This window comes from Ziziphus jujuba, chromosome 11, assembly GCF_031755915.1.
Source record: "Ziziphus jujuba cultivar Dongzao chromosome 11, ASM3175591v1".
NCBI classification, from domain to species: domain Eukaryota; kingdom Viridiplantae; phylum Streptophyta; class Magnoliopsida; order Rosales; family Rhamnaceae; genus Ziziphus; species Ziziphus jujuba.
The window spans coordinates 5122640-5136605 of record NC_083389.1 but is presented as its reverse complement, the minus strand read 5'-3'; the positions used below and the strand labels follow the sequence as shown (position 1 = coordinate 5136605).

Below are 13966 nucleotides of genomic sequence, written 5' to 3'. Positions count from 1 at the left end.
CCAATATGGTTTGCTTCAGTTCCTACCAAAATGAAGCATAATTTAACAGTGCAAATTGTGTCCTGTATATTATATGAATCCAGAATTATTCTCTTAACAGTTATAAATATATATATATATATATATATCCTTGACATGGAAAAGAGGAAAAAGTAAAAGGAAAAAAGCAAAGTTAAAACAGTTTTAAAATAATGATTAATCCAAAAAGAATCGTTAGGCTCATAGTGGCAGCACAATGTACAGATTAAAAAAAACAAAAGGCCGGGAAGGACATTGGAATCATCATCATAGGTAACAAGGCTAGGCCAAGTTCCATAGGTCATTTTCTATGGTGAGTGAGGACCAATTAAATTAGGAAAAAATTATATTTACAAAACTGACGTCAACAAGTCATGTAAAACGGTCACAATCTCTCTCTTTTAAATGAGGTATGATTTGTCTTGCAATTTCCATGGCTGTGGTATGGAAAAGGTGTTGGAGTTTGGTGGAAGTTAGGCAACGAAACTAATGACTGGTGGGTTTTTATTATGGCATTGTGACAAAATCACGTTGACACTCACCAAAAAGGTATCCTTCACTGCATTAAACACCGCCCCTAAGACCTGTCAGCAATCTCTTAAATATTGTCATTCTCTCTTCTCCTCTTCTTCTTCTTTATAGTTGGAATATATTAAAAAAAAAAAAAAAAAGAGAGAGAGAAAGAGAGAAAAAGGAACGGAAAGGAAAATTATAATGAAGTTCTGGGTGAACTCGGAAATACCCTGTTTGTTTCTTTAATCAGGTAACAAGCTTCTGGTAATAGTAATTATTGGTATGTGCTTCTTTTTTTTCTTTTTTTTTTATTGCTCCAGTTTTTTTTTAATTTATTTTTATAGCAACGTGGAATTGTGAAGTTAATTAACAAATCTTGTTTTCTAATCCACGTAATTTTGGTCCCCTTCTACCTACCATACATTTGTTTTACATGTATTTCATTTTCCATGGATATATTTTTGGGTTTTCATTTCAAACTACCGTTAGATTTTGACAAGTGGATTTCTTAATCTTCATTTATCCATCCAATAATTTGATGGGTTCTCATCATCTAAATCTAAATCTAAGATAAAAAATTTTGTCAGATTTTATTCTTTTTTTTTTTTTTTTTTAAGAACAAAAAAGAAAAGAAAGTTCCTTCATGTGAAATTCTTCTAAATCTTAAGACTGACAGCTGCCCTCCACTGTCCGTATCAGTTTTGGTTCTTTCAGTTTCGTGGGAATTCACTGTATCTGGATGCCATTTGCATATGCTGGTAGCTAGACTCCATGTTAATTTGTTCTACAAATTGAGTATGGTACATTAACTACCAGCAATCAAAACTAGTCGGCTGCTGTGTCGGATATCCCTAGGCCTTCAATTCATAAGATTGTGATAAAGGTCCACCTGGTTGCTCTGTCCATTTTTGCCAATCTAGCAGCCTCTTATCTGCCATTGGTGAATCTTTCTTTATTAAAAACTACAAGGAGAAAACAATTTTTAACACAACTTTCTTTTGCACCACACTTTTCATATAGATGGTTGCATTTTCCACTGCTTCATGTTTGCAGTTCTAATTAAGCTCCTTCTTTCATCATCTTTTCATTTTTGATGTACATGATCTCAAACTGAATATTAGCCCTTTGAAATAAACTTTCACTCAATCCAATGCTTTACTTCTTAATCTCCTGTGTCTCCTTCATTCTTCTTTCCAAGTCCTTCACTCACAAACCAATCAAGTCATCATGGGTGGGTAAGCTAAACTTGTTATCTACTTGGCTGTGGGGGGAAATTTCCAGTTTTCTTGTCTCCTGGTTCCGAAAAAGTAGAATTGTTCTGGCTTCTTTTCGAGTCCCTACATCCCCTCCTCTGAAGAACATGAGTGGTAGTTTGAAAGTGGAGAATGTAGAAGAGAAAGAGAGGATTTCCCTGCTGGATTTGCCTGATTTGACCTTGGAATGCATTTTTGAGCGGCTTTCGCCAGTCGGGTTATGCAGTATGGCTGGGGTTTGCACTTCTTTGAGGGAAAAATGCACAAGTGATCATCTATGGAAGAAACACATGAAGCAGAGGTGGGATGGGGTGCTTGGTGATGCTGCTTATAGAGAATGGCGGTCACATATAGCCTCAAGCAGGAGATTCAGCCTCTCTGACCAAAACAAGAAGAGAGGTCTTTGTGAGTCTCTTTGTAATCTCTGGCCTCTTTCCTGGATTAGAATTAGATCGCCCAAACTAGAAAACAGTAGCAAGGCAAGGAGTAGATTACCGGCTGATTCCATCATGGGTTTGTACCTTTCCCTTGAGAGTGGCAAGTTCTGGTTTCCAGCTCAGGTCTATAATCGAGAGGTAACTATCTAAACTCAACTCACCAGAAAGCAATAACCCTTTTAATTTCTTATATTGCATTAATTGTTTTTGCTAAATATGTGCGAATTCACTGTCACTATGCTACTCCTTCTGGTGTTTGGACAATTCAATGAAAGACATATGCTTTTTGGTTGCAGAATGGTCATGTTGGGTTTATGCTGTCATGCTACGATGCCCTACTTAGCTATGACTCTCAGACTGACACCTTTCAGGCAAGGTATAGAAAAGTGCCATTCCTCAAAATATAACTCCATGACATGAGCTTTTAAAAATCCAGGCTTTGTGCGTTTGTTGTTTAAGCAGAAGATTGTTTGCTCCAACTAATCGCTTTTGGCTCCTTTTATATGAGCCCTTAAAAAAAAAAAAAAAAAAAAAAAAAAACTACTACCTTTTTTCATAATCTTGAATTCTACCAGTTTCAATATTGAAATTCTATACAACTGTGGTCAGTCTTGCAGAATTCTAATTTGCTAACAAATTGTGAGTGTGAGGGGAGAATGAACCTAGATGCTTGATATTTTTGCAGATATTCTCCTCATGCCCGGAGGACAATAGAGGATAACATACAGTGGGATAGGCTTAGAGCACCACCGATTGATACTCCTCCAAATATGCTTCATGAATCTGATTGTTTACATGACTTGAAACCGGGTGATCATATTGAGATTCAGTGGAGAAGAAACAGGGAGTTCCCTTATGGTCTCTTTCTGAATCCCATCTTTCTATATGAATTATGAACAGAGAATATAAATAGCATTTCATCTTATTATTGTTCATGTTTTTCCCTTCAGAAGAATGAAATTTTTATATTCCATTTCTTAAAGATAAGCAACACATTAACCTGGAGTTAAAATGTATTGTAGGTTGGTGGTATGGTGTTGTTGGACACTTGGAATCATGTGATGGAATTGAAAATCGCTGCAGCTGTCATTATAGTGGTAAGAAAGTTATTTAACTCCCTCAAATTCTTGACTTTTTTTTTTTCTTTTTTTTGGTTCATTTTCTCTCTGCAACTAGTTTTGAGTTGCTACCTCTCTTCGCTCCTTATGAGTTGGGCTTTCTCAATGTTTATTCCCAATTCCATTGGACTAGTGAAGATATATAAATGAATTGAGACTGAAGCTTCCTTGCTTTTTCTGATTCTTGAGAAGTTAATTAGCAGTACTTTCTTTTTGATTGTATTTGAGTTCTTGCGGGGTATATTATAAAACTCACAGAGGATTGGGTTGGAGTGGTTGCAGAAATGGTGATATTGGAGTTCAACCAGTACACTCCAGGATCAAGATGGAGAAGAACAATGATAAATAGGAAAGAGCATAGAGAAGAAGGCAATGAGGCAGATGGATTTTATGGAGGCATTCGAAAACTTTACCATCAGGATGAGATTTCAATGTGGAAACGGCGTTGGCCTACCAGAGTCCTGGATTAAAACTTGCATAAAAAATTCCTCATGCTCTGGAAATTAATACCAAGCCCCATCTTTTTTGGTCCATCTCTGCTTGTCATGAACAACAGTTCATTCATATATAATGTACATACAGAGAGAAGAGAAAGAAGTAGGCATTATATATATATATATATATTTATATGCTTCATGTTTCTGTTAGTTTTGCAAGGACACAGGCCCCTTGAAGAGAGAGAGAGAGTGTGTGTGTGTGTGTGTGTGTGTGTGTGTATAACTTGGAATGTACAGTCGACGTAATTCTCTACTTTATTTGACACATAATTTTGTAGTTATTTTCTTCATATTTCTATAAGTAGCTATAGCTTTAGCTTCTTTTTTTTTTTTTTTTTTTTATTAATATTAAATGACCACCTATATATGTATATATTAGCTAATTATGTGGCCCCATTAATCAAACAATGCAAACGTCAGTCACACAACTTTTCTCAATAAACTCGAAATTCTGCCTAAATATTCTCTTGATGGACTTTCCAAATACTACAAAAATTATCATAATCCTCCACAATCACATGCCAGCAGTGTTTTCCATTTACAGAGTGGAGAATCATACATACCCTAAAACGATTTCAGCTTGAATCTTTACATGTCCACATACTATTCCCTTAACTGACTCATTTATATTTGACAAACCAGAGTTCCACCGTATAAGTGACATCATTTTAACTTACTTATTTCTCTTTATGTTTTTCATAGTCTTCTATAGTGGTAGAAATGGAAATAAATATAGTTATAATGCTACTTGTAACAGAAAAAGATAATGGATGGTTATTGGTAGAATTTTAAAAAGATTATGAGTAGTGATGGTAGTGACAATAATATTTAAATTGTTAAATGACATAATGATAGCAATAATGATAGCAATTTTGATAATTGATAAAAATAATAATACGATTGAAGTTTTGATTACAAAAAATATATAAGTTATTGCTACATAAAAAGATCTAGCCTGTGTTTGGTATTTGTTGGCATGTCAATTGGTAAGCTAATGTTAATAATCACTATAATAATAGTTTTGTTAAAAAAATTAATACTATAAGTTTTTGTTTTTTATTTTATTTATACTGCTTAAAATTCATCCCAAATAGAATATCTAGCTAAACTTTTTTTTTTTTTTAAAGAAAAGATATCTATAAAATACTTTGGAACTAATTATTTACCGACATTAGTTTAGTTTAATAATTGACATACCATGATGTAACAACTCCACAGCTTATTAAATCGCTAGAGTTAATAATGTTGTTGAAGAAAATTACAATATTTTTTATTTTTATTTTTATCTTTGTATAATTTTTAAATTCGTCCTTAATAAATTATAAAACTGAAAATTATCCACAAGTATCGTTATTAACATCGCATTAAGAAAATAGTATTAAAAAAAAAAAAAAAAAGGAGGTAAAAAGGAGATAATTTTATTTTATTATTTTTCCTTGGCTCGGTAGATGAAGAACTTATTAGTCTATCCGTTGATCAACTTTTATTTTTTCCGTCAACCATCCGTGTAGAAAAGGAAAACAAAAAAAATAAAACGTAAGGCGCAGACAGAGAGAGTCACAGACCCAGACGGAAACTCTTTTAACCCCCAGAGAAGTTGAGGAAATTACAGAGGCTTTGAAGGTCCTCCCTTCCTTCCTTCCTTCCTTCCTTCTTCCTCTTCCTTTCTTCACTCTGAAGATGAACGGCGGTCCATCTGGTTTCAGTACGTAAAAGTTTCTTTCCTGAATTACCCATCTACTTTTTCCTGTATTTCATTTCGTACCCTTTTTTTTTTTTTTTTTTTTTTTGTTTTTCCTAATCCCATGATCGTCCATGTTTCTTGTTTCTGGTTTCTGTTTCATAGACAATGCTCCTGTTACAAGAACCTTCCTTATTGCTTGCGCTCTGTTCACCGTCTTCTTCGGGATCCAAGGTCGTTCTTCTAAGCTCGGATTGTCGTATCTGGTACTCCTTCTCACTCTTTCTTTTTCGTTTGCAGAAAAAAATAAAAATAAAAATTACATATTTCACTGATTTCTTTCGGTTTTCATTAAGATCCCTGCATTTTTAGATGGAATTGCGAGCAGGTTAGGTTATTTGCCAATAGGAATTTCAAATGCAACTTTTTTTCTTTGGTCTTCTTAGTTTCTTAATTTGTTTTTTGTTGTTTATATTATTCAATGATAATTGTTTAGGCGTCTCACTTCTCTGATTGGATTCTTAAGGCGTCATTTGAATTAAAGTTTTAGTTTACTTCTAAATGTGGGATATCGTTCAAAATTTACTATCATCATTATAAAGCATTTTAACTGAACACTATTGTCATCTCCAAGTGTTATTGGATGTGGATTTTGTGCTCCTGTATTGGGTTGCAGCTTAAATTGGGGTTATAGTGTTAGGTTCGCTGTTTTGGCTCTTTAAATGTGCTTTTGTTAATTGGTGGCTTAAGTTGAGGTTGATTTAAGTGCTTTCTTGTTTAGATTACACCACTCTACGTGTCTTTTATTTAATCATTGTAGCTTGCATTCTAGGGCTTTTTTAGATTTCTATAACACCATATGAGCGTGTCTAAGCTTTCGTCATACTTTAAGCCATCCTTTCTCATAAACTCTAGGCTTCTTAATTCCTTGAAGTGAATATTCTTTCTTTAATGAATAGAGATCTATATTGGCAAGGTTGCCTCTCAGTTTGGTTTGGTTGAGGCCACAAGTTGCTGATTCTAGTTTAGTAGCCTAAATACAAACTTGACTAACATAACAATGGAAAAGTTCAGACTCGCTTTGTTTGGTTTTTATTTTGGAAGTAAACTTATGTTTAGGTGAGAAAATTTTCTTGTACCACTGTACTTAAACGAGTACAAGACAATCCACAATAATGCAACAGGAGCCCTTCAGTGCATTCTTAATTTCTTACACTTTTTTATTTTTCATTTCATTTATTTAACAGGATATTTTTGGGAAGCTTCGCATTTGGAAGTTGATCATGTCTGTTCTTGCCTTTTCGTCTACGCCAGAACTCATATTTGGATTGTATCTGCTATACTACTTCAGGGTCTTTGAGAGACAAATTGGTTCTAACAAGTACTCGGTCAGTAATCATGTAGCTTAAACTATTCATGAATTCTCCTTCGATATTTAAATATCTCTTCTGGATATCTTCCTAATGAATCCAAGGTGTAATTAATTATCTGGTAGTTGTTATGTCATTATTCTTTAAGATACTCTGAATGCTTTCTCATTGAAAAGAAGAGTAAGAGTTTTTTGAAGATGATGTTGATATCTACTGATAGTAAAGTAAATTAAGGAGAAAGAAGAGAAGGAATAAGAGAGTGGAAATGGAAAACCTTAGGCAGGAAAACCTCCTGTTAACTATGATACTCAATTTTAATTTACAAATTTCTCTAATATGAAACAATTTTATGGGATTTAATGCCTCTGACCTCCACTTGTACAAAATCTGGATGTTAATTAGCTTTATAAGAATTCAGTGCTTCCCGCTAGCTATAGTCTAATTTTCTTCTATGCCGGGGATATGCACACTTGACCATGAGTTTAACATAGTGAGGGTCGCATTATTGAATATTCTGCATTTGAATTGTTTTAAGTTCTCTGCTTGTATAAACAAGTTTTATTTTTACTACTTTTTTGTCTGCCTGGTGGACTTTACGAGGCATTCTTCTAATGATCTGTCAATCAAATCCTTGTTAAAGAAAATTTTTTTTTTCTTCTTTTTTTTCTTTTTTAATCCTTCACTTTCTTAATACGTCATTTTGTCAATACCTCCTTCCATTCAACAATATAATAGAGTCGATAAAGATATAACGAACTAACTTTTAATATAGCGTCTTTTGATAAATCATAAGTCTCACCTGGTTTTGCAGGTCTTTATTTTGTTTTCTTTGACAGTTGCATTACTCTTTGAGGTCTTCGCTCTTGCACTCCTTAAAGGTATTCAATACTGATTTTAGTTCAATGTCATACTCTTTTAATTTTGAATTAACTTTCACTAATATATATATATATATATATATATATGTTCACTTTTTTTTTTTTCTTTTCTTTTGTACACTTTCTTTCTTTTCTTTTTTCATTTTTTTTTTTTTTTAATATGTTGTTGTCCTACAAATTAAAATTTAAAAGTTAGCTTATTATATCTGCTTGCTGCACTTATGCGATATGGCAATATCAAAACATCCCATTCTACAAAATGAATCTAAAAACTTTAGCCAAGTTATTGTGGCCTCTTGATAATGGGATGTGGCATTGTGCTTGATTGATATACCATGATAAACTACCTGATGGTCTGAAAGCTAAAGTGATCCATGCTTCTTGTGCTATGTTATGGATTTGTTAATCAATTCTCATTGCTTTCCAATTGTAGAGCTTACTTATATGTGGAATATGGGGTAAAAGTTGTGCATGCTGGAACTTGATTTTGTATACAATAGCCTTTGATGTTTTGTTTTCTGCATTTGTTCTTCCAAAATAATTGTCAAAGAAGATAAGTCTGAAAATCACCTTTTCCTCCTTTTTTTTTTTTTTTTTCCTTCTCTCTCTCTCTCTCTTTGCAGATCCTGCTGCAAACCTTGTCACTTCTGGACCTTATGGTCTTATATTTGCATCATTTGTACCATTTTTCTTTGACATTCCAGTTTCAACACGTTTTCGTGTATTTGGTGTGCGCTTTTCTGACAAGTCCTTCATTTATCTAGCTGGTCTCCAGGTAAGATTGACTAGGATTTATTCATGCTAAACATATGCAATTTATTTATTTGTTTCATTTTATAGCTCTCCCCTTTACAAGCCAATAAAAGCTAATTTTATTTTTTCTCCTTTCAGCTTCTTTTATCATCCTGGAAAAGGTCTATCTTGCCAGGGCTTTGTGGCATCCTTGCTGGTTCCTTGTATCGCCTGAATCTCTTCCGTATTCGCAGGGCAAAGGTTGCATATTATCCAATGGCAATTGTCTAATTAAAATAAATTGTTTTTCGTTTTTTTTTTTTTTTCATTTTTGTTTTTCATTTTTTTCAGAATACGTATTTCAACCTGGTTTTCTCTTGTGATTAAAATAAGTTCAACATTTTACATAGCTCACTATAGATCCAGCTTCTTCCAAGTTATATTACGAAGTTATGCAACATTTTACATAGCTCACTATAGATCCAGCTTCTTCCAAGATATATTATTAAGTTATACCTGGGATTAAATAAATTAAGGATAGACTTAAACACTATAGTTAGATGAGTTGAGTGTAGAGTTAAAATTCTATTTTTTGTCTTTTTCATTTATTTTTAATTATTTTGTTTCAAATGTCTATCTTACAGTTCCCAGAGTTTGTTGCTTCATTCTTTTCACGGCTTTCTTGGCCATCAGTTGGAAATCCACCAGCAGCGCCAACTCGGAATGTTGTGGGTAATGCACCATCATATACAGGTCACCAAGTGGAGGCAAGTATTTTTAATCTGTCATGTACTTCGGGGGCCGTTTGGAATAATACAGGACTGTACTGCATTAAAGTAGTCCTAGTCTTGCATTTCATATGGGCCCTGCATGTGTAGCATTGCAACCCTTGGGTGTAGCAATTCTTAGATTCACATTTTACAAAGGCACTTCTATTATGTGAGATATGAAGGCCAGATTGTCAGGGTCTTAGGGCTGATAGTGTGATGTTAGTGTGAGGATCTGCACGGTTAGCAAGACTAGAAGCAGAATCTAGGAGATAGTAAAAATTGATCTACAAGCATGATTTTTTATCGAACTTTATTTGTGCATTTTATAGCATGGTTAAACAGACGTAAATATTTTTCATTTGACAATGAACATATTAAAGTTTTGTGTCGATATCAAATAGTTTTCCACATTGTTGATTGCCTTGACTAATTTCATACTTGTTGTATGGTCTCAGAGAAATTACCCTTCAATGCCAACTTCCACAGAGCCACCTGAAGACTCGATTGCCACCCTAGTTTCTATGGGTTTTGACCGGAATGCTGCTAGACAGGCACTTGTGCATGCAAGGAATGACGTCAATACGGCCACAAACATCCTTCTTGAATCGCAGTCCCACTGACTCCCTTGAAATTGTCCAGGAAAATGGAACCTATGGTTATTATAAATCTGGAGGCAGAAGTCTTCTATCCATTTCCTATCATGGTGGTCAAACAATTTTGCCAAAGTCGGATGATTGGATTGGTTTGCTTACAAAATCCATCAAGGCATCCGTAATATTGGTCTTTAGGGGTCAATTTGAATACAATTATTCACACACTAATGACTCTAGGAGCTTGTATAATTGTTTAGACCATATGGACAACATGCATATTCTCCTTGAAAGAGAACAGACATGTACAGTTCCAGTTTAACCCATGCATATGGAACACCCCTTCATATTCGGACATGTTATGGTCTGCGGCTGCTCTGAAAGAAGAGCATACCACTTGGAAGAATGCATAAAAAGAAACCTATCTTCGTTTCCTTGCCAAGCTGATAATCCGACGGGTAATCACAATAGGAGAAAGACTGGGCTTCTTAGCGACCAGCATGTAACCTCTCAAGGGAAAAATATATACATATATAAATATAATTTGTATAGCGTAGAGAACCACCAATTCTTGAGCATTTTGAGTCCATCATTATCGAAGCGGGAGACTGACAGAACAAGTATGGCTATGTGGGAGAACCACTCCCAAGTAATACTGTTTGTTTATTGTAGTATCTCATATATGTTCCATGCCAAAAATATTAAAATATAGATAGCCATAATAATGTTCAAACCATCAAATGAACCTGGTTGGACCAGACACACCCAAATCCCTTATACAACAATCTCCAGCTGCAGCTCCTCAAATCCATCATAGATTTAGTAAGAAAACATTTTGAAAATCTTTAACGTCTTGTCTTCCATTAGTGTTGGTTGACTTGGAATAGATATGCCTTGTTGAATGATACAGGAGTATAAATTATATCTAAAAGGAACTTGTGGCTTCTTGGCTGGAGAATTAGATAGCAGCACTATAATTGAGAAATCGGAATCTTAAACAGTGCCGATGTCTACTCGGCCTTTATGAAGTTGAAATGCTGGGGTGATCCAACTTCCGCAACTGCACTGGATGCCTGACCAATTGAAGTAACCCAAGCGAGCTTCACAATGAACACAGGATAACTTGCCCTCCAGTGCACCTTCTTCTACTGGGTGTTGACATAACTACCGATATCAGATTACTTCAAACATATCTATGCCAATAACAATCACATGAACCTTATATGCAAACAGCAAAAGTTACTGACTTTCAAAAAATAAACTAAATCCATATCAGATTCAGTACAAAGTAAGTGCAGACTAGAGTTTGGTTGGCTTGGATCAGTTCAGGCCAATGTAAAGTTGAGCTCTATTCCTGGCAGCTGAACTCCACTAATTTAAGGTCATTACAATCGACTGAAAAAAGAACCTCTACGAATTGTTTGGGTCGAACAGCAGAAAAAAGGGAGAGACAAAGGCTAATAATCCTTAAGGAGTTGGGCTTGAAGTAATATGGCATTGGTGATGCAATCACGGCTCATGCGATTGTATGCATCTGGTATCTACTAGACTACAACATTCAAGTTGAATCATAGCAGAAAGAGATAAAAGTAAGGAATGCGTTAGATTAGTTACCTCCCGTCATCCACCGTAGAGGCTCAACAAAAATGGAAGAACACTCAAACTCATCAGACTTGTTAAATGGGTTGCCACCTCTTCGCTTGTGCCACTCAAAAGATGTTTCACCCTCACCTGGACTGTGATCCACAACATTCTCCTGCAATGCAACTATTCGCCGGCATTTCTTGCAGCGGTACGCTATTGCACGATTACTTCCTACACTTGGTGCTTCTACCTCAGAAGAAAATTCTGTAGGCATCCCAGGATCCGCACCAAATTTAGAACTGTCTATTCTCTCCCCACGATTGTACAACTCTCCTACAAGTATGGCAAAAAATTTTCTTTTTAGTTTATAGATGTGAAACAAAAATTTAGGCAATTTAGGCTGGCTTCCGATTCAACTCATAATAATGGAAGGAAAGGAAAAAAATAATATTGTCCATAATCAATAGACCTTGAGACATATAAAATGAGACACAGGAGGCAGGGCGGGGCAGAGAGAGAGATATGTACCCAAAACTTTCAGGTGAAAGCGCTTATATATGGGGCTAGCATGATCAACCTTGAAGCCCATTTTCTCAAACATCTTTAACTGCAAGAAAAGAAATAAAATTTCAGGGATGGGTTAGATATATTGATATTGGCAGCAAGAACAGGTATCTTCTAAACAAAGTTGATAATGAAGTGCCTTGTTTCACCTGATCTAGAAAACCATCATTTGGGCAAACAAATTCACAGCTTTGCCGCAAAGACTCTATTGCATCTGCAAAGTATAAGCAAAAAGAGAAAAAGAAGAGGCAAAACTAAGATATATAAGCTTGACAAATTTGGGGAAGAAAATCCACTTAATATTGTAAATCTGACAAAAGCTTTACCAAAATTTGCAAAAATAAGAAGAAATAAAAGCTACAGGTATAACCAACGCGTTGACTCACAAATGCTTAAAAAAAAAAACAATGGATGTAATCGGACCTTCTTGAGAGAGATGCTCGGTTCTCATAAGATATGCTGTAATAATAGCTGCACTGCAGAAAATACATTCCAAGAGCTGACTATTAAGTAAATAGGAAAAAAAAACTACTACAACTTAGGCACGTCATTAACAATACCTGCCCTTGGTTAGTAGAAGTCAAGAAGATGTAATGAGAAAACGCTTATTCTATTTATGCAGTTAAAGATACAAGTTAGCTTTCTAAATCCTATAACAGATTGATATCAACAAGAAGTTCAAGAAGTAAATAATAATAATCTGAAGTAAAATTATAATAAAAATATATATAAAAAAATAGAGAATCAGTAAATAAACTGTACCTTCTTGACACACCGGCAAAGCAATGCACTAGAACAGACCCTTCTTTTCTACTTTTATCAATAAAATCCAAGCACACATCCAAATAATCCAACAAATTCTCACTCTCCATATCTCTCAGCGGCACTGCCATCCTCACAAGCTTCAAATCTTTACCTGCATATTCCAACGAGTACAAAAGCTTCCCGGTGAACAATGAAGTACTCGACCCATCTCCTAAATCGTCCTCAGAAGCCGATCCACCTTGGGACCCGCCGACATAAACCTTCTTTATTTCTTTTGTAGGGAAAGTGAGACCACTTCGCCATTCAGAGAAAAACGATATGGACACCGAACTAAGAACCGATAGAATATGCGTTATCTCACTGCTACCGTTTTGGAGAATCTCCGCCGCATCGCCGATGTTGCCAATGAATAGATTCTCTCGTACCAGATACGGCATCACTGAAACAAACCGATCGATAGCTAATTGCGCCAAGACCTAAATTTCAAAAATCACAAGGCTTTTTTAATTAGCTTAACCATCCAGCGACACTAACTCAGCTGGGAAATCCAAAATCAAAATTCGATTTTTTTTTTTTTGTGCGCAATCAATATGAGATCAAAATTACAAAGAACAAAATATAGGTGACTGATAGTTCTTCAGCTTGTAACTTCAAAAAAAAAAAAAAAAAAAAAATGTTCTGCTTGTTTGCTCAGAACTCGGAAGATGTTGTGACAGATAACAGAGTTTCTTGTAAGGATTATAGACACTTTATTGTTCCTCCAATTCTCCCCAATTTCTCAGCAACCAAACAGGGTTTATGAAGTTGAAGAAATCGTACTAAACTCTCACTCTCCGGCATATAATACGGCTTCTCACCCATCAATTTTATAGAGTGAAATAAAAATAAAAATATCACATAATATTGAAACATATAAAAATTGCATTATCACTAAAAAGTTAAAATATTTACCAAGAATTTAAGATACGAAAAAATACATATATATAATAATAATAATAATAATAACCAAAAAAAAAAACAAAATTGATGATTTGAGAACCTGAAAAAATCGGAATATTCCGGCGACGGAAGCCCCGGATCCGTCTCGGTCTTCCTTGAAATAAAAAAGCTTAGCAGCTTCTCCAGCATAAAATAAACAGTGTGCTTATCATACGCGTCCCTCCAGCTGCACGTTCGAGTAACCGCTATAAGCCTAT

General features: G+C 34.9%; 3 protein-coding genes across 7 annotated transcripts; 2 read left to right on the top strand and 1 right to left on the bottom strand.

The window, feature by feature from the left end:
• Positions 1-639: 639 nt before the first annotated feature.
• On the top strand, positions 640-4167 carry LOC107403953 (F-box protein At2g32560). 3 transcript variants are annotated; one of them, XM_060812992.1, is made up of 6 exons: positions 640-781; positions 1231-2359; positions 2518-2597; positions 2907-3079; positions 3244-3318; positions 3598-4167. In XM_060812992.1, the coding sequence occupies exons 2-6, from the start codon at positions 1682-1684 to the stop codon at positions 3807-3809; spliced, it is 1218 nt and encodes a 405-aa protein (XP_060668975.1). In that variant the 5' UTR covers positions 640-781; positions 1231-1681; the 3' UTR covers positions 3810-4167. The 3 variants fall into 3 exon arrangements, with proteins under 3 accessions (XP_060668975.1, XP_060668974.1, XP_060668976.1); XM_060812991.1 differs by having other exon boundaries at positions 687-2359; XM_060812993.1 differs by having other exon boundaries at positions 691-2359; positions 3622-4167.
• A 1173-nt stretch (positions 4168-5340) lies between these two features.
• On the top strand, positions 5341-10214 carry LOC107403965 (rhomboid-like protein 20). Its single transcript, XM_016010895.4, has 8 exons — positions 5341-5541; positions 5683-5783; positions 6765-6905; positions 7699-7765; positions 8389-8540; positions 8657-8758; positions 9142-9264; positions 9723-10214. The coding sequence occupies exons 1-8, from the start codon at positions 5517-5519 to the stop codon at positions 9885-9887; spliced, it is 876 nt and encodes a 291-aa protein (XP_015866381.1). The 5' UTR covers positions 5341-5516; the 3' UTR covers positions 9888-10214.
• Positions 10215-10540: 326 nt separating this feature from the next.
• On the bottom strand, positions 10541-13966 carry LOC107403964 (uncharacterized). 3 transcript variants are annotated; one of them, XM_016010893.4, is made up of 7 exons: positions 13810-13966; positions 12768-13246; positions 12429-12481; positions 12155-12219; positions 11970-12048; positions 11472-11774; positions 10541-11005 (listed from the first exon to the last, which is right to left on the bottom strand). In XM_016010893.4, the coding sequence occupies exons 2-7, from the start codon at positions 13205-13207 to the stop codon at positions 10851-10853; spliced, it is 1095 nt and encodes a 364-aa protein (XP_015866379.1). In that variant the 5' UTR covers positions 13208-13246; positions 13810-13966; the 3' UTR covers positions 10541-10850. The 3 variants fall into 3 exon arrangements, with proteins under 3 accessions (XP_015866379.1, XP_015866380.1, XP_048321098.1); XM_016010894.4 differs by having other exon boundaries at positions 10541-11002; XM_048465141.2 differs by having other exon boundaries at positions 10919-11050.

What these genes read in the sequence shown, in the direction of transcription:
- LOC107403953 (XM_060812992.1), top strand. Translation starts at nt 1,682, where the DNA reads ATGCTTTACTTCTTAATCTCCTGTGTCTCCTTCATTCTTCTTTCCAAG. An exon ending in CTCAGGTCTATAATCGAGAG is followed by an intron (nt 2,360 to 2,517) that starts GTAACTATCTAA and finishes TTTTGGTTGCAG; the next exon opens with AATGGTCATGTTGGGTTTAT. An exon ending in CTGCAGCTGTCATTATAGTG is followed by an intron (nt 3,319 to 3,597) that starts GTAAGAAAGTTA and finishes TAAAACTCACAG; the next exon opens with AGGATTGGGTTGGAGTGGTT.
- LOC107403965 (XM_016010895.4), top strand. Translation starts at nt 5,517, where the DNA reads ATGAACGGCGGTCCATCTGGTTTCA. An exon ending in TTGGTTCTAACAAGTACTCG is followed by an intron (nt 6,906 to 7,698) that starts GTCAGTAATCAT and finishes CTGGTTTTGCAG; the next exon opens with GTCTTTATTTTGTTTTCTTT. An exon ending in ATACAGGTCACCAAGTGGAG is followed by an intron (nt 9,265 to 9,722) that starts GCAAGTATTTTT and finishes GTATGGTCTCAG; the next exon opens with AGAAATTACCCTTCAATGCC.
- LOC107403964 (XM_016010893.4), bottom strand. Translation starts at nt 13,207, where the DNA reads ATGCCGTATCTGGTACGAGAGAATCTATTCATTGGCAACATCGGCGAT. An exon ending in ATGATGGTTTTCTAGATCAG is followed by an intron (nt 12,049 to 12,154) that starts GTGAAACAAGGC and finishes CTTTTCTTGCAG; the next exon opens with TTAAAGATGTTTGAGAAAAT. An exon ending in TCTACGGTGGATGACGGGAG is followed by an intron (nt 11,006 to 11,471) that starts GTAACTAATCTA and finishes GTCAACACCCAG; the next exon opens with TAGAAGAAGGTGCACTGGAG.